This window comes from Melospiza melodia, chromosome 16 (genome assembly GCF_035770615.1).
Source record: "Melospiza melodia melodia isolate bMelMel2 chromosome 16, bMelMel2.pri, whole genome shotgun sequence".
Lineage (NCBI taxonomy): Eukaryota > Metazoa > Chordata > Aves > Passeriformes > Passerellidae > Melospiza > Melospiza melodia.
In genome coordinates, this window is record NC_086209.1 from 3,866,723 (window position 1) to 3,891,617 (window position 24,895).

A 24,895-nucleotide genomic window follows, 5' to 3' on the forward strand; every position below is an offset into this window, starting at 1 on the left:
TCTCTGCTCTGCTATTTGCAAAGTAGAAATTTCCTTAACCTTATGGAGAAATTTGAAATTATGGAGGATAACAAAAGTTCCACAGTATTATCAGAGCTTCAGGGTACTTCACACCTAAAAGAATGTACTTTTGTATTTTGTGTGAATTGATTTAGCACTATGACTCCTAGACAAACTTTAATAAGTTGAGCATTCAGTGGTTTAGTCTGGTCAATGAATTTGGGGGTTTAGTTTAGTTAACAGCACCTAGGAGCAAACTCACCATAAACCAATAAATTCTTTAGGCAGCACACCAGTGGCTTGGTTTCCCTCCTCATTATAATTCAGAATTCCAATGTTTCTGCACACTGGAAATTTTATTTTTCAGCCCGCTGCACTACTGGAGATAAAAGCATCAGTGCTTACTGATTTCAGAACTGTGATTAATAAGTTGGACTAATACAAGTTAGTAAAAGTCAACTTTGGTAAGTGCTTGGCCTTACCTTTAATAAACACAGCATTTGGTGGTTTATGACATTAGGGAGTCTCTTTGTGTGGTGTGCTTAAATTTCCCTTGGGCAATTTTCATTGAGGTTGGGATCAGCTTGATTGGAAAATTTAATGGCTTTTTCCATTTCCATTCCCTTTTGCCAATCTGCTCTTTAAAGCTGCTCTTTCATGATGTGTGAATTTGTCTCCATTTGAAGAACTAACATCAGATACAACTGAGAAAGCAGATTTTAGAAATGAGCTATTAGGCAGAGAAGAGGCACTTTTAAGATGCTTGCAAGTTGCACAGCAACCAGAGGAACATACAGTCATTTGATTTCTCAAATGACTTTGACTTTGACTCAAGGGAAAAACAGTTTTATTCTCCCCTCAGAGCCTTCTATCATATGCGATAAAGAGAAAATGTGTTTATAACATTTTCTCCCTCAAAAAAAAATTAAAAAAAGAAAAAGTTGTGCCTCATCTCAGAGAAGCAGCAGCATCTCTTGCCCTGTGAGTCACTGCAGAACACATCCAGGAACAGCTCCTGAGAAAACAGAGCAGTGCAACTCTTTGTTTCTTCCAGGTTTTAAACACAAAGCGCTGACCCTTCTGAAATCAGAGTTACAACACAGACAAACTCCAATCACTGCTTGGTGGTTTTCTAGTTTCAGTGGAATTGTTTCTCTTACCTGTCCAGAGCAGCTGTGGCTGCCCCTGGATCCCTGCAAATGTCCCAAGTCCAGGTTGGATGGATCTTGGAGCACCCTGGGACAGAGGGAGGTGTCCCTGCCCATGGCAGGGGTGGAAATGAGATGAGCTTTAAGGTCGCTCCCAACCCAAACCGTTCTGGGCTTCTCTGACTCTATGCTCATTCTCCCCACATATGGGATTTTACAATATTTTCTCATCACTACAAGCAGCAGGTCTTGGCTTTTTCTGGAGACCATCACCCCACGAGCTGTGGCCCATTTTCAGCTGCTGCATGTGCTGGTTGATTCCAAATCACACACTCTTCTGATATTATTTTCCCAAGCCCTCTGGAGCAGAGTGTCTTCAGTTATGTGCCAATGCAGAAGTAATCAAGAGCTTATTGTTGTAATAACACATCAAAATCCAGCTTCGTAAATGCCAGATAGTTCCCTTGGAGAGCTTATTTTCTCTGCTAGCTTGGGTCATTCCATAGATTTGAGCTACCCAGTCCAAAAATGGTCTGATTCTGATGTAAACAGCCTGTTAAGACATATAAAATGTATTATCAAAATCTAAAAATACTTACAGAAGTGAATGACTTCATCAGAACAAGCAACTAATTTGTCCTTTTGTTTGACCTTGGTTTAGTCATTTTGAGCATGGCAGTGCCAGTGCTCTGCTTGTTTAGAGCATTCTGAGAACTGTGCTTAAAAGTCCTCCCAATACTGGGCAGTTTTTTGGTGTCTTTAAAAGATTTGGGTGTGGGCTAAAGATTTTTGAAGAAAAAGAGAGTTGTCTTGATCTTGTAGACATCTTTGGTTAGTTCTGGGTCTGGAAAGGCTTGAGAACCATGGGGCTGACCGTGTTCACAGGGGTCTGAGGATGAGGGAAGAGATGAGGATCTGACTCCATGTTTCAGAAGGCTGATTTATTATTTTATGATATATATTATATTAAAACTATACTAAAAGAATAGAAGAAAAGGTTCTCCTCAGAAGGCTAGCTAAGCTAAGAATAACAAGGAATGATAACAAAGGTTTGTGGCTTGGACAGAGAGCCTGGGCCAGCTGGGCTGTGATTGGTCATTAATTATAAACATCCAACATGAGCCTATCACAGATGCACCTGTTGCATTCCACAGCAGCAGATAATCAATGTTTACATTTTGTTCCTGAGGCCTCTCAGCTTCTCAGGAGGAAAAAATCCCAAGGAAAGGATTTTCATGAAAAGATGTCTGTGACAGGGCTGTCCAGCTATAACCAGGAACATGAAGCCTTCTGGCACTGAGCAGAAATACCACAGCTATTTAATAAATCCCAGAGGTTGTTTGGGATGAGAGCAGCCTGGAGGAGTTGCACCCTGAGCCTGTGTGGTGTGGTGTGGGTGAGATGCACAAAACCACCACCACAATGCTGTTTTTCGCAGAGTGAAAGTGAACTGTCAAATGTCACTTAGATTCATTTTGGTTTTTGCTTAATCCCTGCTGCATTTTACAGCTGTTTAATCCCTTGCTGAGCAGCCAGGCAGGTCCCCAATGTGCTGTCCTGCTTCCCACCAGGTGTCACCTGGCCACACCTCAGGCTGCTGTTGGCTGTCTCATGCCAGCCCACACACACACACACACTCTGCAGCACTCCCCACACTCCCCTTCTCCCTCTCACACAACACTCTCAGAGCTTTGCACCTTTTCCCTCCTGCCTCATCCCTGAGTCACTCCTTTAGGATGCTGACAGTGACTTGTTCCAGGCAGTCTGGACCTGAAACATTGTGAAAAGGAACGTGCTCCAACACATGGGGAGAGAAACAGCTTGTAGTAATCCTGCTGGTGCTGCTCTGGCACGAGGCTGGGTGTGTGGTGATTGCCTGATCTGCAGAAGGATGCTGGAAGGAGAAAAACATTTCTTCCATGAGAAGGAATCTGTAAGAGCCAAAATGAGGGATGTGGGACTCCAAGGGCTCTCCAAAATGCAGTTTATTGTATCCAATTGTTACAGCATCCAGGGCTGTGGGTGACAGAGCTGTGCCTACAGCTGTCAGCTCCAGCTGCAGGCAGGCCTGGAGACCCTTTGGTTTTGGTTACAATGCATTATAGACTTTTCTTTGCTGAGCATCTTCATACAGAAGAACCAATCTTTACCTTAACTCTTATCTATAGCCTATCATAACTACTGTAATTACCATATTCATGTTACTGTTCTCCAGTCACTAAAAGTTAGTACATTACAGTTTAAGCTAGAAGTTGTTTTTCAGTTTTCTTGCAGTGGAAAATTCTGAGACCTTTTTTCTACTTGCAACTTTGCTGACTTGTTTGCCTGTGCTCTCTTCCTGCTTGGTAAAAACATCTTCCTGTTTGGGGTGGGTTTATCCTTTGCTCTAAGCCATGAAAATCCCTTCTAACTAACACACCTTTTGCCTCCTTGGTTATCCAGTAAGACTGGCTCAGCAATTCTTCTCTTCTATATCAAAACTTGCTTCCATCTCTATTCCTTCATCAGACTCTACATTTAAAAATCTTTCTGCTAAGCACACATATCTGTGAGATTTTCTTGTCAAACTTTCATCCTTCCCAACAGGAATCTTAAATCCTACATAGAAAAAGAAGAGTGAAACTTCCCTCCTTTTTTCCCTTTATCTCCAAAATGTACTTTTCCAGCCCATAGCTGGCCCCAAACATAATCTGAGGGGGCTCTAACACATAAGTGAGAGGGAGTGACGTACCAGTCAGTAATAATTTAATAATTATTATTTGTTTTATCCTCCCCAGTTTGTTGCTCAGCCAAACTGCCAGCAGCTGCTGGCGACGCTGTGGTATGACGGCTTTCCAGGCTGGAGGAGGAAACACTGGGCAGTGAAACTCCTGACCTGTGTCACCATTGGGCTGCTGTTCCCCGTGCTGTCCGTGGCATACCTGATTGCACCCAAGAGCAGGCTGGGACTGTTCATTAAAAAGCCATTTATCAAGTTTATCTGCCACACCGGCTCCTACCTGACCTTCCTGTTCATGCTCCTGCTGGCGTCGCAGCACATCGTCAGGACTGACCTCCACATGCAGGGGCCGCCTCCCACCATCGTGGAGTGGATGATCCTGCCCTGGGTTCTAGGTAGGTAAATCCCACACCTGATCCTGCCCTGGGTTCTAGGTAAATCCCACACCCAATTCTGAATGTCCCACACCCAGTCCTGTAAATCCCACACCTGATCCTGCCCTGGGTTCTAGGTAAATCCCACACCCAATCCTGAAAATCCCACACCCAGTCCTGTAAATCCCACACACAATCCTGCCCTGGGTTCTTGGTACATCCCATACCTGATCCTGTAAATCCCCCACCAAATTCTGCCCTGGCTTCTAGGTAAATCCCGTAAATCCCACTCCCAATCTTGCCCTGGGTTCTTGGTACACCCCACATCCAATCCTGTAAATCCCAGAACCAGTCCTGCCCTGGGTTCTTGGTACATCCCATAAATCCCACACCCAGTCCTGCCCTGGGTTCTAGGTACATCCCATAAATCTCACACCAAATCCTGCCTTGGGTTCTAGGCAAATCCCACACCCAATCCTGCCCTGGGTTCTAGGTAAATCCCATAAATCCCCACTGAGTAGGGCCTGACTCTCCCCCACAGCAGCTGTGGGGCCCCCTCCCAGGCCCAGCAGTGCAGATTTGTGTCAGGCAGCTGCAGGAGCTGCACAGAACAGCTGGAACAGCTGGGCTCCTCCTGCAGCAGCAGCTCCTGCTGGCCCAGGGCTGCTCTGCTGCTCTGTGCCACCTGATGTGCCCTTGGCCATGACCCCAGTGCACTGTGACAGATGCACGGTGCACTCCCTCCTGCCTCCCCAGGCTGGGTGAGAGGAGAGGAGCAGCTTGGGAGGAGCTCCTGGGTCACACACAGTGTCCCTGCTGCTGTGCTGGCTCTGTCCTATGCCTGTGCAGTGCCCAGAGCCTGGCTCTGCCCTCCCTGCTCCCTGACCTGCCCCCAGCCTGGCTTATTCCTCCCAGATGAGCTGCAGGAATGCAGGAGAGGGAAGATAAGGCTCACTCTCTGCTGATAATCACTGGCCACATCAGCATCAAGTGCTCTGATATCAGCAGGAGGAGGAGGAGGAGTGTTGATTGTCTGAAGTTACATGTGAGGCTGTTATTGCAGTCTGGCTTGGGCAGCTGGGCAGAGGAGGAGGTGTCTGTGTGCTGGGGATGCTCAGGTGAGGCACTGTGATGGGATGAGAGAAGGACAGAGAAGCCAGATGGGTGTGTTTTTGATGAGAGAGGACTATTCACCCTTCCACAGTGAGCTCCAGCACAGCAGCAGTGGAAGCCTGGGAGCTCCATCAGGATCCCGATCAGCTCCCATGTCCCTCAAGGGCCACCCCTGGGAGCTGGGAGTGTCACCAGGCACTTTGCTCATGGGCAGAGGTTTCCACACCTTTCTCCTGCTTCCCCACACCTTTGTGTCTCTCCTGCTTCCCCACACCTTTCTGGCTCTCCTGCTTCCCCACACCTTTCTGGCTCCCCTGTCCTGGTGACACCAGGACTCTGTTTCTGGCTCTGGGTCAGGCTGGCTCTGTGCTGAGCAAACCCAGCTGTTCCTGTGCCAAACCCAAAGCTGCTGATGGAAAACGAGGAAGGAAAGAAAGAGTTGCAGACGTGTTCACAAATCACTTTGGGTGCTGACCCAGGGCACTGTGCTCCTTGCACAGCTCCACCATTATCTGATGGAGCTGATTTATGCACTCAAAGGCAGGTGTTGGTGGAAACTTCAGAGTAAGCTCAGGGAGTTAAATGTCTTTTCTGAGCTTAGGTCATATATTCACTTTATCTTTAAATTCATGGTTGAAATTGAGGGAAATGGTAGGCATTTCAGTAAAATTGATTTGCAGATGAAGGAAGGATAATCCATTTTAAAAAACCTTTCAAAAGCACAATCCCTTCAAAAACCTTTTTTACAGCTGTCTGTTCTTGAGTTCTTTTGTTTCAGATAAATAGAGATATTGTATGACTGTTTATTAAATAGAGAAATTAGAACAGTTTCACCAGATTAAAGGTTATTACTTACAAAATATTTTCCACTACAGAAGGAGAGAGAGCAGGCACACACAGCATTGCTGTAGCTATAGTAACCAGCAATGATAACTCACTATAAATACAGTGTACGAGTTCTTCAACAGGCTCCTCTCCATTGATTTATTTTATTTTATGGGTTTGTGTGCGTGCAGAGACGTGGAGGCAACTGTAATGGGATTACCTGGCTGGCCCTGACATTTTGCTGGTGTGGCCACTGACCTGCTGGCTGGCAGCTGAGCAGCTCAGATTGATATTTGGGGGCGTGCAGCAGTTCATTGCAACTTTGCTGCTCTTCAGATTGAGCATCCAGGTCCTTAAAGCTGAGCTGCAAGCAGCACATCAGTGACCACTGCACTATCCTGTGGTTAGGCAGGGGCAGCACTTGGGTAATGACATTGGTAATGCACCTGGAGGTGTACTTTGTTTTGTTTTGTTTTGTTTTGTTTTGTTTTGCTTTGCTTTGCTTTGTTCTGTGTCCTCTTCACACATTTCCACTTCCCATTCAAGAATAATGTCAAGAGGGTAATTCAAAATACCTGTGGCTCTAAAGTCATTTTTTCAGAAGCATCCAGGGCATGAAGGAGCTGCCATTTGATTTTTGATGGGATTTAGGCTTTCAGAAATATTTAAACAGTTGTGCAAGGAAGGACATGGAAGTTACTTATAATCAGAAGTGTGTCACGTGGGTTTAGCAGTCTGGTGATGAATTTCAGAAGCTGCCCTTCACCCTTTCAGCTGCAGGGAGGTACAGTGAGCATTAGCGAGTGCCCAAAATGATCACCAGAAGGCATTTCAGGGTTGGCATGATGGGCTCTGGCCGTATCCTTGGGAACAAACAGCTCACCAACCCCACAGCCATATCTGACACGAGGTGAATCACTGCCCTGCTTCCTGCTGAGTCTCACCTTTCCTCACAAATAATCCCCGTGGGCTTTTTCTGCAGCAGGATGCATCAGTGCAGGGGCTGAGCAGAGAATGGATCCATTTTCTTCCTCCTTTGGGGTGATATTTCCAGGTCAGGGAGGAGCTGTGCTGGTTCTGGGGCTGCTAGAGGAAGTCAGGGAAAATCAGTGCTGTCCAACAGAGCAATGAATTGCTCACAGTGTCTGTGAGAGCAGACAATCTATTAGGAACTATACCAAATAGAGCTGCTTGAAGAGTTTGTTCACGTAGAGCAAATTTCAGCTGAGCCAATTCACTCGTCCTGGTTATAAATAACATGTGTTTCAGGCAGTCTCCTCATGTGCATATCTGGAGCCCTGGGTAGGAAACCAAGGTCTTTTTCAGCTCTCTCCAGACTGCATTCCCCACAGACTTGTAAAATGTCTCATAATCAGCAGCATTGTGCTTTGTGGAAGGCAGGAGGGATGAGGCATTTTTTCCAAGCTGTTAATTTCAAATTGTCTGCTGTTACATCATGTGTATATACACAGGGTTTTAATGGCAAATAATGCCTTGTCATGGTAATGAACTCCTTTTCTTTCTACAGGTTTCATCTGGGGAGAAATCAAGGAAATGTGGGATGGTGGATTCAATGAGTACGTGCATGACTGGTGGAATCTGATGGATTTTGCAATGAACTCCCTCTATCTTGCCACTATCTCCCTCAAAATTGTTGCCTATGTCAAGGTACAGTGACTTGGGAGAGGGAATTTGTAATGTGCTGGTGAGAGCTGTGCTACACAGGGTACAAACTATTCAAATCAAAATCACAAAGCAAAGAAAATAGCAGCTTTTCAAGCAGTCCAATTTTGAATATTCACCTGGAAAGCTATTTTGTTTGGAGAATGAACATCCTGCTCGTTCTGACTCTTTGATTAAAAGTTAAATAGATTGTTTGGGCACTGGGGAGAAATTTCTCCACTTTCTGTGCCTTTTGCAGCTACTCAGTTGCCAAGGCACTTTTTGTTTTCTGTGCTGGCACCTCCTTCAACAATGCATAGTGAAAACATGGCTTTTAAATAAAATGGTAAAGGGAAAACAAGAACAGGGTTACCTGAAAACTTCTAGAACCAAGCTTCATAATCTGTATGATCCTACAGATCTGGAGATTAGTGATCAAAAGTTTGTGACAGGTCTACTGAGAAGAGCAAGACTGTTGTTAGGAGGCTTCTCTCTGATAATCTGATATAAAGGGGTCAAGTCACTCTTCAATATGTAACCTGTGGGCAGGGAAGTGACAAAGGAGCAAGCTGGAGCTTTAACACCCTGTGGGTTCTTCCCTGTCATGTTCCATTTGCGGTGAGAGCCCACATCAGAGCTCATCCTCAAAAGCACCTTCCACATTTATAAACTTCTGATGCTCCAAATTAGCATATGCACAGGGTTTGAAGCCAGGGGATGGCCTGAAGCACTTTTCCTTCTGTCTCCCTTTTTCAAAGGCAAGACACAAAAGTAAAATTCCTTATGCAACAGCTCTCTTTGGCTTCAGCTGGAGCTTCGTGCTTGGCCTACTTCTTCCCCTGCTATGAATCAGCAGCAGCTTCTCTGCAGTCAGTGGAATTACTCAGGTGTAAATCAGCAACTGGGATCTGCTCCTTGGCCACTTTTCCCAGCTTTGTAAGGTCTCCACTTCTGCCAGCCCTGCTCCCAATAAGCAGGACAAGCCCTTCCCCAGAGCAGCCTTGTTTAGTCCTGCCCAGCAGGCAGAAGGGAAGAAGGGGAGAAAATTTCCCCAAGCCCATTGACTCCAGAGTGCAAACAGCCCTGCTATGGGGCCTTTGTTAAATCCTGGAGGCTGCAGTCCTGGTGAGTCAGATTTTCAAAGGGAAAAGCTTTTAAGCTGGTTGCTGCTCCCTGAAGAGGCAGCTCTGTAACAGCATCAAAGCAGGAACAGATTATGTCTTTTATTCTCCCAGCATTCAGAACCAGGGAGGAAATTACAGACTTGAAAGGTTGGTCTTTAAACCATAAGCAATGCAAAAAAAAAAAAAAAAAAAAAAAAAGCTGGAAATGGTAAAATGCATGGACAAAACTAAAAATGTTACCAATCTGGTTCTTCCTCACACACAAATTACTAGAGGAGCTGTGCATCCAGGGGTTGTGCAGTCACACACTGGGATGCAACTCCCAGCCAAAGCCCAGCCCCAGAGGAGATGCAGCTCTGTTTGTGCTCCCTGTAACAGCCACAGAAACGTGCAGGCCAACCCCAAAACCCCATGGGCCAGCACAAAGGAGGATTGGCAGGAACAGATCAGTTTGAGCCCAGATCAAACCCTCCTGGGTTAAACCTGGCCCATCTCAGGTCAGCTCCTGATGAGGGCCATGCCAGGCAATTCTGAGAGGTGCAGAAAATCTTCTGAAACACATTTGTGATGGTGTTCACAGGGGTTTTCAGATTGGGGAAGAGACGAGGATCTGCCTCCATGTTTTAGAAGGCTGATTTATTATTTTATGATATATATTACATTAAAACTATACTAAAAGAATAGAAGAAAAGGTTTAATCAGAAGGCTAGCTAAGAATAGAATAGGTAACAATGATAACAAAGGTTTGTGGCTTGGCTCTCTGTCTGAGCCAGCTGACTGTGATTGGCCATTAATTACGAACATCCAACATGGGCCAATCAAAGCTCCACCTGTTGCATTCCACAGCAGCAGATAATCAATGTTTACGTTTTGTTTTTGAGGCCTCTCAGCTTCTCAGGAGGAAAAATCTTAAGGAAATGATTTTTCATAGAAGATGTCTGTGACACATGTGGTCACAGAAGTCCCCTCTGCCCTGTGTCACTCAGTGTGCTCTGCAGTGTGAGGGTTTGTAACGTTGATAATGGCTACAAAACATTTTGCAACATGATTTGTTATTTATAGAACAGCCCTGAGCTGGAAGAGGCTGGGATATATGCCAATATACCATATTCTAACACTTCTTAGAACTTCAAAGGATTACATGGACATTTAACTTTCTGCCAAATAGCAGAAAAAATAAATTGCATACTGACACTAAATGCTTTCCATCCTTGTTTTTATGTGAAGACTTTTTTTTCCTTGATTTGACTGGTTCCAAGACCTGGCTCTAATATTGTCTGATACCAATGGAATCTTCAGTCTAATTATAGGGTAGAAATACTTTCTTAATCAGTTTCCATTTGCTGCATTGAATTATCGTGTAATGAGGAAAGGTAAATGTGACAGCATGGTGTAATTTATTTGTACTAGTCTGTGTACATCTCTGCTGTGTTTCATCTTTTGAACAGACACAAAACCAAACTACTCCAGCCTTCCCAGATACCCAGCTTCATTAGATAACTCTGAAATCTGCTGTTTCTCTGTTACCTGTGATGCCAGGCTGCTCTGATGCTATTTGCCAAGTGAGGAGATACCATCAGTTCATAAAGGACTAAAATATTACATTAATGACATAAACATTGCTTTATTTATTTATTGCTTTAAATATTGCACAGAAGAGTGTGCCACACCTCTTTTTAAGGCAATATTTTAAAATATTAAATACTTGAAAAAATACTAATACCTTTAAAAAAAGTATTTTCCGCATACTTTTATGTGCAATCTGTGCTAAACCTTAGCAGAGAGCCCTGGGCTGCTGTATCCAGCCAGCCTGAAGAGGGGAATTGGGAATAACTGTGCAAATCTGCTGTCCAGAAGCAAATCTGCTTCCCAATCCCACCCACCCCCACTGCTGGATATCCACAAAAAGTTCACCTCTCTGCCTGTTTGTAGGCATTTGAAGACCCATCTTCAAATCAAGTTAACAGGCTCAGGCCATGATGTTCATGTAATAAAGAACAGTTTGGAAATGTCAGAAGCAATCCGAGGTCATGCTGAAATGCCTTTGTATCATGTCTCATCTCCTTCATACAGAGGGATAGTTTGAAATACCAACCTGCTTTTTGCTGAGCCCTTGAAAAAACTGGGAGCCCTTGAATACACTGGAGTTTGTGTATTGGACCCTCAGGTTTAAATAGAAAGTCTCTGCAATCTTGAACTGTCAGTGTGATATTGGTGCCATTTCCTTTTCTGAGGTAGCAGAATTATTTTAGGAGCCCTAAACCAGCCCAGACACGCTGGTTATGGTTTGAGCTGTGTTATCCTGAGTGCAGTTCTGCCTTTTTATGCATGCTAAATGAGCGGAGACAAATGTTAAAAGGACAATTATTCCTTGATGTTAAATGTCTTTGACTCCATTCTCCGTGCCACTGTCGTTAAGGCAGAGCAGTTACATTTCACATTTCACAGAGCAGTTACATTTTACAGAACCAATCTTTTGTGGTACCTGCTCGCATCTGGCTGCACTTTGCTCAGAAAATGCTTCTGCTTTTACAGCTACATTACAAACCCAGTTAATGTTGTAATTGATGCACTCAACTGTACCCAGTTTTAGCTGTAATTAAGACCTCTGCTTTAGCAACTCTCCTAAAATTGCCATGACAAATTAACTAATAAGAAAATTAATACGAAAAAAGCCTTTTGGTTATGGGCTGCCTGCTTTTTTTTTTTTGAGATTACATGGGAAGGAAAGCATCCAATAGTTCACTGCTTTTCTTCTTCCCTTCCTTCTCCCTGCCTCCCATTGTTCCTGGAATGTGCAGTGTTTATAATGTGCAGACATATTTAGCAGGAGAAGGAACAAAAGTAATTGGAAATTTACATCTGAAACATGCTAAAATCTGAACCCCTTTAAACGTTGAAAGATAAGGAGGTTGTGTATGAAGCCATGGACATAAGGAACCCACAGACTGTGAACTCGAAAGTAAAACAAATTTTTAAAAATCCTAATTTTTCAGTTTAGGCTAAAAACAGCCAACATACCCAAAGCCTCTAAAGAAAACCTGGTCCTACATCTCTCACCATCAGGGGGTCATAATGTAGTAGCCACAAAAAAGCATCTTTAAACCTTCATTTCTACCCTCATCAAGTCAGCTTCAGTCCTGAATCCTGACAATGAGCCTGACAGCAGCTGGGGTGTAAGGGGTTAAATGTGGCCTCAGCTCTCTTCACAGAGGATTTTTCCTGGGGAAGGCAATGAGGACCTCAGAGAAGAAGAAAAAACAATTCTTATCTCTATTCCCTGCTCCTGTTTTAGCACGTTTGGAACGTGTTATGGAGATTGTTTACCCAAAGTGACTTGGTTAATTGGACATGGGTGAAAGTGGTTTTGAGTGATTAGCCAGTCACTCAAAGCTGTGTCCTGGCTGTCTCAGACAGTCACAGGCTTTTCTTTAGTATCTTTAGTATAGTCTAATATGGTATGGTATGGTATGGTATGGTATGGTATGGTATGGTATAGTATAGTATAGTATAGTATAGTATAGTATAGTATAGTATAGTATAGTATAGTATAGTATAGTATAGTATAGTATAGTATCTCTTTAGTATAGTTCTAATATAGTTTTTATAGTTTTATAGTTTGTTAGTATAGTTTTAATGTAATATTAGTGTAATATAATTAGTTTAATTTTAATTAGAGTGAATATAGTGTAATATATTAAAATTAACTATAGTGTAATATAGTATAGTTTTAATAAAGCCACTGTTCAGCCTTCTGAATCATGGAGTCAGAGCACATTATTCCCAGCATTGAGGCCTCCTTGCAACAATAGTTAAAAGCTTTTTTTGTGCCACAGTACCTGGTTAGGATTTACCTGCGAAGTGTTGGGTCAGCGGGTGTGACCTTGGAGTGGAGTTTCCTCAGAGTCATTACACCTCATCTCACTTTTCTGCCCTTGTTCTTTGTTCCTTCCTGCCAGTACAACGGCTCTCGCCCGCGGGAGGAGTGGGAGATGTGGCACCCGACCCTGATTGCAGAAGCTCTCTTTGCAATATCCAACATCCTCAGCTCCCTGCGCCTCATCTCCCTGTTTACAGCCAACTCGCACCTGGGACCCCTGCAGATTTCTCTGGGACGCATGCTGCTAGACATCCTCAAATTCCTTTTTATCTACTGCCTGGTGCTTCTGGCTTTTGCCAACGGACTGAACCAGCTTTATTTTTATTATGAGACCAGTGCCTCGGAGGAACCCAACAACTGCAAGGGGATCCGATGTGAGAAACAGAACAATGCCTTCTCCACGTAAGACATCCTCTCTTTCTGCTTCTGAGGCTGCTTCGCCTGTCCCCTGCCTGTCACTGCACTGACAGAGCCTGTATTTATTCATTTGCAAGTGCCAGGTGAGGTGGTTGGCCCTGCAGGAAAGGTGGGAGTTAAGTGGGGCAGACACTGTGCTGAGCTCTGCTGTCACAGACTTTCACTCAGGTCTGGCACTGGGAGACCTTTTAGTTCTGGCCCGAGGGGTTTCCCTGCATGATCCTGCAACTTGAATCTTGTTATGACTATGCACAATTTCAGTAGATTTGAGAAAGGAAGTGTAATTTTGCCACAGTGATTGTTTTACCTAGTTACTGAAGAAAGGAGGAGAACCTGAATAAAATGAAGAAAATAAGGAATAAACCTGTTTATTAATAAATAATGTGCCTGCAGCAACCACAACAATCTCACCTAGACCATTTTTATGGATACGTGATGTTGCAGGCTTCTCTGATTTCCTTGCAGACTAAAATCCCAGCAGAACCTTTTTTTTTTTTTGCTGGTACTTTGCTGAGATGCTGGCATGGAAATTGCTGTGAGGACATCTGGCAGAGCTGAAAGAGCGAGCACATGCTGAAAAATGACATGAATTGTCTTGCTGATGTATTTGTTTTAATTACTAATAGTAGAAATAATTATAATAATCAGCCCCCACCCGATTGTTCTTGCTGCTTGCACAGTACTTAACTCACAATGGCAGGAGAAATAAATAAAGCACGGGCTAGAAAAAGGCCCACGCCCTGCAAACAAGCAAAACAAAACTGTTGTCCACCACTTTATGCTAAATTAAATAAAACTTGAAATGATGCCCAATAATTCTCCTCCCTCTGTCAGCTGAAGGTTTGGGGTTAAGACAGGATTTGGGATGTATTTGCACTGTTATCAAAAACAGATGATGGCTCAGGCCACATGACTTGGTTGGGAGAGGAGAGGTTCCAGCTTTGTCCTGTGGGCTCTCTCCTAGAAGAAATACGGAATTTTCATGGGATAGAGCCCATCCTTCAAGAGCAGCAGGCCCTGGTACAGCAGACATGTGCCATTTCCCACTGCAGAACAGGAACACCACGGGCTTGATTAATTTTCTCGTGAAACCCATCTCTCTCTGAGGGAAGTGAATGGACCTGCATTGTGCTAATGAAAAACAGAATTAAAGATTTCAGACCTTTTGCTGTTTTAGCTGCCTCACATGACCCAGAAATGTGTTGTGCTGCCCTGGCAAAGGAATGAAATTAAATAACAAAATTATTCCTTGATCTGCGTCCATATTGATGCAGCAGCCAGAGGGAGGAAGGTTTGGCAAGCACAGTGTGTGTAAAGGGGTAAATTCTACCTCAGGAAGGGTCAAGCCTACGAAATCCAGTACCAAACCATGCCTTTCTCTGGAGCTGTGCTGAACAGATGTGTTCAGTTCTGGTTTGGGCCTGCCATCTCTGCACACTGGGTTTTTTATAGATTTCATTGTGTCAGGTAAGTGGAGAAAGCAACAGCAGGATTTGACTGAAGAAAAAGAACATTGGGCCAGCAGGGAAAGAAAAAAAGCAAATCAACCAACCAACCATCCTGAAGTCTGTAAGAAGGTGTAATGTCTTGAGAGCTAAAAATTATACAAGAAGCACTTAGCAGAAAGTGTGTCGATCAGCTTAAATACAAACCACAATTCCTGCCACCCTAACGTTCATTTAAACCCCCTGCCAGGGGAATGTAGCACAGAAAGGAAATTGAGGGGGCTCAGCCTTTGTGGCAGAGGTTTGTGTAAAACAAAGTCCCAGTGGGAGGGGATCCATTAGGAGTGAGGTCTCCTGGCAGGGGACAGAACACTCTGCAGGTACTTTTTGTTTGAGGCTCGCTTAAGAAATTTATTTAACGTGTTCTTAAAAGTTTAAATGGTCTTTATTAACACCCCCGGCACAAGCTGACATTTGGCTGGGGAGCAGATGCACAGCACGGGGCAGTGGCTGGGAAGGAGCAGCTGCAGATCCAAATATTGTTTTGGGGGGGAAGCAAAGGAGGCTGGAGCCAGTCCAGGCAGGGCTGGGGACCCTGACTTTGCTCATGGCTCATTCCTTATGAAGGAATAAATCTGCAAAGCTCTGAATCAGTGCACTTTGATTCCCACCAGCATTCCTGAGCTCACAATGAGCTCTAATTCTTCCAGGGGAGCAAAGAGGACGCCCCTGGTGTGTGTGCAGCTTGTGTCAAGTGTGACACCTATTTACTGCCACGTTATTTCCTATTACTCTCAAAGGGTGGGATTAACGTTTTCTTGGCGAGGAAATTTTCTGCATTGCACACACAGATCATGGAAAAGTAATATTCCTTTGTGACAGCAACGAGGGGAAGTAATGAATAATTTAAGGCTTTCTGCTTTGGCCTTGCCATCCCTCAGAAAGCAGAGTGCCTGCTGCTTAGGCAGATGATTGGAAAATATGTTTATAGCTGTGATGCTGGCAACTGAAGGGGGGAGAGGAGAGTGAGGAAGAGGAGGAAGGGGTGGAGGAAGTCACATCTCCCTGCCTGCTGTGTCCTTCTCTCTGCCATTCCCTGGGCACAGGTTCCTGTGGGACAGGGGGCACTTGCTCTCCCTAAGCCACCATGGAGAGTGGTGTAGCTTTGAGAATTCTTCTGTTTGATTAGGATTCAAAATACACTCAGCAGGATATGAGAGCCTCTCAATCACCATTTCCAAAATTCTGTTTCTTTATAGCTGCTTCTCCGAAGGAGTGTGAGCCTGCCCTGAAACATGGGCTGTGAAAAGAGGCTGTGGACCTGTCCTGTCATTGAACACTGAGGACACAGCACCTCACAGCATCCTCACTGCTCTGCAGAGCTGCAGGAACCACTTGGTGTCTTTGTCAAGGGCACTACATGTGCATATTTGCTTTAGTCTGGGCCCAGATTACACACCTGGGTAATATTGTGCATCCAGAACAACGCACTGATCACTTCTAAAACTGATTTCAGTTCAGTGATTAGAACCCCTGTCTCTCTTGTACCTACAGCCCAAGTAGTATTTCTACTATTAATAGTAAAATTATTATAAATATTTTAAAAGATGGCTAGCACTCCACCACTTCTAGTAAAGAAATGCTTGGCATTCTTTGGTTAATCTGTATTTTACTACCTTAGTTATTTAATAAGCCTAACAAACAGCCTGAGCTTTGGGATAAAGGTTTTTTGCTTTAAAGCATCTTTATGATTTTGGCCAGTGAAAAACATAAGCTACATCCACAAAGTATAAACAGAATCCTCATATAAGGCATGGGGATAGATGTGAACAAATGCCTGGAGATGATGGGAGAACAGATTCCTGGTATGTCAAGTAAAGCATCTGAATTATTCATATTGATGTGTCTAGAAGTTGCATTTGAAAACATCTGCTGACCTCAGGCCAAAATGGGAACTCTTAAACAGGCATATAAATGTCATTTTTGGATGATATAAATGCCATATTTTGGCAAGCCAAAACAAAGATGCCCAAATAGAGCAATTACTTCGATTGCTGATTGCGCGTCTGACGTGACTGCGAAAGGTCACTGGAAGCACAGAGACCTGGGATGATCTCACCAGCTCAGTGGGGTCAGCTCTGGTTCATCTAGGGAAGGAGGCCTTCAGAAGAAGAGAAACCCTTGAGCTGAATTAATGTGATGACTCTCTTTCATCTGAGTCATTACCGGGCTGTGGTTGCAGGGTTTTGCCAGGGACTCTGCCCGTGGTGGGTGGCAGCTGCTGCTCCAACCACTGAGCCACCAGCGTTTTGGGCAGGTGTATTCCAAACACAGCAGAGTTTTGGGCAGGTGCTTTGTGAGCAGAACAGCATTTTGTGCAGATGTATTGCAAACAGAGCAGTTTTGGGCAGGTGCATTGCAAACAGAGCAGTGTTTAGGGCAGATGTATTCCAAACACAGCAGCATTTTGGGCAGGTGCATTGCAAACAGAACAGTTTTGGACAGGTGCACTGCAAACACAGCAGAGTTTTGGGCAGGTATATTCCAAATAGAGCAGTGGTTTTGGGCAGGTGCATTGCAAACAGAGCAGCAGTGTTTTGGACAGGTGTATTCCAAATACAGCAGTAGTTTGTGCAGGTGCACTGCAAACACAGTATCATTTTGGGCAGGTGCACTGCAAATAGAGAAGCATTTTGGGCAGGTGTGTTCCAAACACAGCAGCACTTTGGGCAGGTGTATTCCAAATACAGCAGAGTTTTGGGCAGGTGCACTGCAAACAGAGCAGCATTTTGGGCAGGTGCATTGCAAACAGAGCAGTTTTGGACAGGTGCACTGCAGACAGAGCAGTATTTTGGGCAGGTGTACAGCAGCATTTTAGGCAGACCTACTGCAAACAAAGCAGCATTTCAGGCAGGTGTACTGCAAACAGAGCAGTGTTTTGGGCAGGTGTGTTCCAAACAGAGCAAAGGTGCAAATGCTGTGATTTCTGCCATGTCCCACCTCGTGGTGCCTTGTTGTTGTGCACTGTTCACTGCTGCAGTCACGCCTGGGGATGGGCTCCCTGAGCATTTATCCTGCAGACATGTTAATGATGCAGGCACTGATTAAACAGGAGAGTTTATAGATAGCAGCAACATCGCAGCGTGGCAATTTTAATTAAATGGAATATATTGTGGCTGTTCTGTGCAGCGTGCAGAGTGGGAAAGGGAGCCTTGGGTTCCTTGGGGAAGTTGTGCTCGCTGCATCTCACAAGGATGTGGTCTGGGCTCCTGGACAGAGAGCAAATGCTGTTGATGGGGCAGCTCTCACATGCATTGGCTGGTGGGTCACTGTGGCTGAGCACAGGCTGTCCCCAGGGAGGGATAAAAGGCTGTGCTAGGTGATGTCTCCCAATATCTGTGTGGGAAAAGATCATTTTCCACCCTCCAGCATCAGGTAGCCAGCTAAAAATCTGTTTTCTTTGCAGGCTTTTCGAGACCCTCCAGTCACTCTTCTGGTCTGTGTTTGGGCTGCTGAATCTCTACGTGACCAACGTGAAAGCCAGACACGAGTTCACCGAGTTTGTTGGGGCCACGATGTTTGGGACCTACAACGTCATCTCCCTCGTTGTGCTGCTGAACATGCTCATAGCCATGATGAACAACTCCTACCAGCTCATTGCTGTGAGTTACCCCTTCTCTTTCTGCTGCTGTTTCTCCCTGTGTGCCTCATTTGTCTGACTTGCAGCACGTGGGTCCCTTCGGGGCTGCTGGAGAGCGCTGCCCCCAGGTTCTGCCAGCAGGTAGCTGGGATTTCTGCTCAGCAGCCTGAATCATGCCTGAGGAGGAGGTTTTGCTCTGTTTGTAAAGCTGGAAAAGGCTCATGGGCTGTGATCTGCCCCTGTCTCCTCCTGTGGAGGGACCTTGCTGACCACCTTGGTGTATAAAGGGAAACTTCCCACTGCTTCCTGATGTTTGGTTAGAACCTGGGGGGTGGGTGTTGTGGTGTATTTTTTTATCCTATTTCTGCTTTCTCATGTGAAACCATGTGTGTCAGGAGCCCAGTCCTGCAATTTCTTTTTCCACAGTCTCTTCCCACTTGAAATTAGATCATGTCCATGTGTAATACCAGAGTCTCCTGGCTGTGTAACCGTGTGAGATTCCTGAGTAATCCCAGTGCAGGATGGATCTGAGCTGAGGCAGCTCGGGGCTGTAGAGCCTTTATCAAACTGAACTTTCATTTGAATGCTCAAAACTGTTTTCTCCACTGTAATCTCATTCTGTGTACCCAAAAGCCAATCTGTACCTTGATGATTAAATTTGTCAACAGACTGAAAGCTAAAGCAGCGTGGCTCTGCATTTTAAGGCTCTTTAGGTCAGGAACAGTATGGAAGGAAGCAAAATCTTGTGTGCACAGGAGTTCAGATAAATCAGTGGGCACTTACTCTCCATCGTGACCACTAACACGATGGTTTGGAGACAGGGAGGTGCTGAACTGCTCTGCTGCAGCATCTGGGAGCAAAACAGGAATGGGGGAAGCTGTTTGTGTCCCTGCCTGGTCACTCAGTACACATAGATAGAATAGAAGCTTCCTCCTCTGCTTTGAGTGACTCTTGTTTTATTCTGGAAGATAAACCAGAGCAAAAACAGAACCAGAAGCAGTTCTCCTACAATTTCCATTTCCAAATTCCTGGACAAGTCTCCGGGGATGTGTGTGGGTGAGTTCCTTTCCTGGCTGAAGCACAGAGGGGAGTATTGAGTTGTTTTCTTGAACAGGTTCCACAATTGTTGTTGATTATCTGCTGATTCAAGTGGTTCCTAAATTCACTCGGTCAAATTGCTGATTCTTTTGGACATCTGATCTTTATCATGGTAAAAAGTATGAGAAAAACTGGACCACTGACCTTCCAGATGAGCAGAAAAGCAGTTTATCACAAAGGCATTTATCAGTCTGTTTCAATGCTTCCAGTGCTTTTTCTTTGTTCACTGCTACTCCTCACATTCCAGGGAGACTGGAATGAGGGACAGAAAACAAAGATTCTCTCCTTGGCCATTTTCTCCAATTCCCTTTCCTTTATTGTCATCGAACAGGCTTGTCACTAAGACAAAGGCCCAGCCTAAGACTGGCACAAGAATAGCAGTATTTGCTATTCACTGGGCCACAAACCACTCATCATTCTTTCCCCTGAATAATTCCAGTGATGCAATGACACATTACACACAATCCCACATGAATTAGAGGGACCCATCATAACAATTAACTGAAGAGAAGGGTCCAGGGAGGGCTGTTGTGGTAATGGTTTTGTGTCTGGAGCAGCTGGCAGAGGGACTGGCCCCATCAGAGAGTCTGCCCTTGACAGAGCCGGGGCTGGAGGGCTGAACTCTCCAGATAACTGAGGCAAAGCATGGAGTTCAGTGAGCAGCATGAGCCTCTGCTTGGGAAAATGATGCTGGAAATGCTGCAGGAGATTTTGCTGTCTGTAGGAGCATTGGGGGTAGGATGGTCAGGATGGACCGAGACAGAGATCTCTGCAGCCAGGGCTGGAACTTGGGGTTCATTGCAAAGGGCCTGGGTGCAGGGCCCTGCTGGGGTTTGGGGTTTATGGCAAAGGGCCTGGGTGCAGGGCCCTGCTGGGATTTGGGGTTTATTGCAAAGGGCCTGGGTGCAGGGCCCTGCTGGGATTTGGGGTTTATTGCAAAGGGCCTGGGTGCAGGGCCCTGCTGGGATTTGGGGTTTATTGCAAAGGGCCTGGGTGCAGGGCCCTGCTGGGATTTGGGGTTTATTGCAAAGGGCCTGGGTGCAGGGCCCTGCTGGGATTTGGGGTTTATTGCAAAGGGCCTGGGTGCAGGGCCCTGCTGGGATTTGGGGTTTATTGCAAAGGGCCTGGGTGCAGGGCCCTGCTGGGAGCTGCCAAACACAGCTCAGAGCAGCAAAGAGAGAAGAGAGGGGGAGAGAGTAAGAGGGTGAGAGAGCAAAAGGGTAAGAGTGCGAGGTTCCCGTTACAACACAATAAATCTTCTTCTGTGTTGAATATCCTAATTCTCACTAACCAATCAAGATACAAATTCTATAGCATTTCCATACAACCTATAAGAATCACTACATTACCATACTGTGATACATTTTAAACCCTAAAAACTCCTCTTTGGGCCCCTTCTGCCAAACTGGCAGGGTCTGCTCTGACCCTTGGGCCTGCCTGCAAGCAGAGGGTGTTGTTCCATCAAAAGGGGATTACCTTCAGCTGGACACCCCATTGTTTTCCAGTTGTTCAGTACCTGAGGTATCTCAAAGCTTGCTTTCATTTCAATCTCACTTATAGTTTCTATATTCTCAAAATCTTTTGCCAGGCAATCATATTTATAAGGCTTTCCCGTTTCATCTTCCCTGACAGTCGTCACTGAAAGTGTCTGGCTGCAGGCGATGCTGAGGGCAGTGACATTTCCTGGGAAGGCAGGAGGGAGACACTTCCCATCTCTGCCCAGCTGCATTCCTGCATCCTTCGTCCTCTCAGGGACACACTTCCTTCGAGTGTCTCCTCAGGGCAAACATCAATTAATCTCTCCCCCGAAGAAAACAAGTCGTTAATAAACGTTGAGCTTTACAAATGTGGGGCATTAATTAACCTCCTGTAATCAGGTTCACCCCCTGCTGAATGACAGCAGGGTGGGTGCTAGACTGGGCATTTCTCCCTCCTGGTATTTATATTGCAGTGGGTACATGTGGAATGACAGAATTCCAGGGGGAAGGAGGGGAAGGAGTCCTTGGGGTGGGGTGCAGGTCTTCCTCTGCATCAGCAGGAAATTCTGTGCCTGAGCATCACTGCAGAGCAATAAAACAGATGTGGGGATGAGATGAGAGTGCATCTCTGCTGCTGACTCCCTGCAGTGGAGTGCTGAGGACATCTTCATTAATCCCGTTTGTTAATGAGCCCCAGGCACTGCTGCAATGCAAACAGGCTTTCTCCCCTCCTCTCCTGCAGGGACAAGTACACCTAATGCATTTGTAGCAGTTATTTTTCAGGTCAGCTTTTCTCCTGTACTCACATATAAGTTTTTGGCTGTGAGGTTTGAGAAAGGAGAATTTGGGCTGCTCCTCCTTGACCCTTCCTTGTGTCTCCCCAGTCTGGGGATTAGGGCTTGGTGTTTAATTAGGCACTGCAGGCACACAGCACGAAAGCACCAATGTCTGTGGAAGGCAGAGCAGGGCAAGCAAATAGTAAAACCTTTGCTTCAAGTGGTTTTTGACTCAGAGAAGGAGAAACTTTTCTGCCATAATTTTGTTGGTTTTTTCCTCAGCTGTTTCAGACTTCAATAAACACATACTTCCAGGAGTGCCCTGAAGCAGTTTCAATATCGATTATTTCCAGACAGCCCATTTTTCTCCTTTGCCAAACCATACTTTGGTTATGGCAGACACCATCTTTCACCAAGAAAGCAAACAAAATCCAAATGCAATGCCCCAGATTTCCATACTTCTCGTGCTGTTTCAATATGGGAAGATCAGAATGTTTTATGCAAGCAGCACAGGATGCAGTGGGATGTTATGCACTGCCAGCTCCCTCATCTCAATACCTTCCAGACATGACAGAAATGCCATTAGCCGAGGATGGGAAGAGGAATTTGTCACAATCACAAGAGGAAGGACAAGGGAATGATGTGAGGGTGCCCAGGTGGCTGCATCATTTGTAAGTGGCAGAAAGTAACTGAGTGGGTGATGAGGACACTTTGTGTGATCGGCTGTTTCTCATCATGTCATACAATCCTCCTGCCAGATGCTCATTTTTTTTTCAGAATAAGGGGCATAGTTGGTGTTCCTGAGGGTGAAGGTGCATTTTGGCCCTGGGGGTGCCCTTGGGTGTGAGGATGTTCACAGGGGTTCTTGGATTGGGGAAGAGACGAGGGTCTGACTCCATGTTTCAGAAGGCTGATTTATTATTTTATTATATATATTACGTTAAAACTATACTAAAAGAATAGAAGAAAAGGTTTAATCAGAAGGCTAGCTAAGAATAGAATAGGAAGGAATGATAACAAAGGCTTGTGGCTCGGGTTCTGTGTCCAAGCCCGAGCTGTGTGTGTGTGAGCTGATGTGATTGGCCATTAATTAGAAACAACCACATGAGACCAATCACAGATGCACCTGTTGCATTCCACAGCAGCAGATAAAATTTTTTTAGATTTTGTTCCTGAGGCCTCTCAGCTTCTCAGGAGGAAAAACCCTAAGGAAAGGATTTTTCATAAAAGATGTCTGCGACACTCGAGTGCAGGAACACATGCGGGGATTTCAGGTGTATTTTCTGACAGCCTGTTCCTGGTGGCCACACCTGTGATTATTCTGGGGAGTCAGGCAAGAATTAGTCACTGGAGCTGCACCAGGAGTGGTGACTCTGCCACAGCAGGAGCAGTACCAGTGTAAGAACAGCAACCACGGGCTGTTTGCTGCTGGGCAGAGCTGCAGGTGAGCTGGGGTGATGAATGGTGCACAACAGCTCTGCACTTTAAAGAGAGATGTGGGCCCTCACAGCCTTCAGATGTTCTGGGATAAAAGTACAGAGATGTTTAATACCTCTGGGATTACTTAACACCAAAGGGAGCCTGAGAAAAATTCCCTCTAACTCCCATGTGGGAAGGTGTTGCAGCCTCGAGTGTGTAATGCAGTGCCTGTGTGTAATGTTGGAATAATGACTTCAGCAGCCAGCATAAAGTCACAAAATTGTTCTGTATATTGTATTTTCTATCCTCCTGTTGGTTGGTATCTCTGTGATTTCAAGCTGGCTCATCTCAGACAGCTGTTCCTGCAAAAGGCTGCAGTCTTTAAAAAAAAAATAAGTTTTAAGTATGTTTCTGAGAGTAGTGTATGTCTAAATTGGAACTTAGTGCCAGTGTTTGGGTTGCAGGAATCAGGGCATTGGGCACCAACCTCAGGATGCAGTTTTAGATGATGAAATTAAATGGAGTGGATTAACACAAGTGTCTAAGGACAAGAATGAAGAAAAGAATATTTTGCATAGCAAAACAAAAGCTGTACACTTAACAGACATGGCATGTGCAGCTAAAAAATAAATAAAACTTTGACTGTAAGTATAGGGATATTAGATATGGAATTTTATCAATTTTTGCAGGCAAGAGAGCTTAAAAATTAAGGCTCAGAGAAACATAAAGATTTTTCAGCTCCCTATTACATTGTTTCCAAGATAACTTTGGATTTCCCCCAGGTGGCACTTTCAAACTTTTCTTCTTCTGCAAAGCACACAGATTCCTGCACTTTTCTGCAGCAGCTGAACTCCCTCAGCACCGTGGCAGTAATTGCTAGCCAGTTTAATTCACAGCACCAGCAGAAATTCTGTTCCCCACTGTGATTTGTGACCCTCAGGACTGTCAGAAAATGTTCCTCTGCTCGCACGACCTGCACAGTTATTACCTGGTGGTTTGGCTAAGGAGGAATTTTATGAATCAATAAACTCAGTTTGAAGTACAACAGCTGCCCAGTCCGTGCATGTGGCAGATTTTGGGGTGGTGGCTGTTCCCCTGTAGAGGTAAGGCCAGCTCCTAAATCTGGTCTCAGAACTAAACTCTTTTAAAGCATCAGGAAATGTTCATCTCCCAGGCTCATTTCAGCACCATTAATTTGAATTTCTTAGAAATTAAGCCATCAGTTTTTAACTCTGTAATGCAGCAGGAAATGAAATTATGCTCTTGTTGTGTTGCCAGTACAAGCTGGGATCAATATTTCTTGAAGCTTTTTATGGTGCAGTGAAACAAGGGGGTTCTGGAAAGAAGATGAAATGGCTCTTCCTTGGTTTGCCAGCTGAGTGAAATTCCCCTCTTTGCCCCTCAGTTTTGTGGTCCTCTGAGCCTCCTGCTGACCAGCACACACATCTGCTGGTCACTGCCCACATGCAGAAGTGTTTGAGGTGCAGGTGACACACTCACACCTTTGCTCTATTCTGCAGCACAGCTCTAATTACCCAGATCTCAATTACTGCGCTCATCTGTGGACCAGCAGTAATTAATTGAAAGGGGAATTCTCCTGCACTCAGTCAGTGCCTTCAGTGACACCTGGACAGGCAGGCAGGACAAGGGGGGATGGCCTTGAGCTAAAGGAGAGTGGGTTCAGATCAGGAATAAGGAAGGAATTGTTCCCTGGCAGGGTGGGCAGGCCCTGGCACAGGGTGCCCAGAGCAGCTGTGGCTGCCCCTGGATCCCTGGC

General features: G+C 45.2%; 1 protein-coding gene across 2 annotated transcripts in view; it reads left to right on the top strand.

Annotated features, from left to right (window-relative positions):
• The window catches only part of TRPC5 (transient receptor potential cation channel subfamily C member 5), a 104,313-nt gene that overhangs the window by 60,373 nt on the left and 19,045 nt on the right, over window positions 1-24,895 (top strand). For both annotated transcript variants that reach the window (XM_063170341.1, XM_063170340.1), the window contains exons 4-7: window positions 3,926-4,262; window positions 7,708-7,847; window positions 12,925-13,247; window positions 18,174-18,369. In XM_063170341.1, the coding sequence (XP_063026411.1) occupies window positions 3,926-4,262; window positions 7,708-7,847; window positions 12,925-13,247; window positions 18,174-18,369 (996 nt within the window). The remainder of the gene's footprint in view (window positions 1-3,925; window positions 4,263-7,707; window positions 7,848-12,924; window positions 13,248-18,173; window positions 18,370-24,895) is intronic.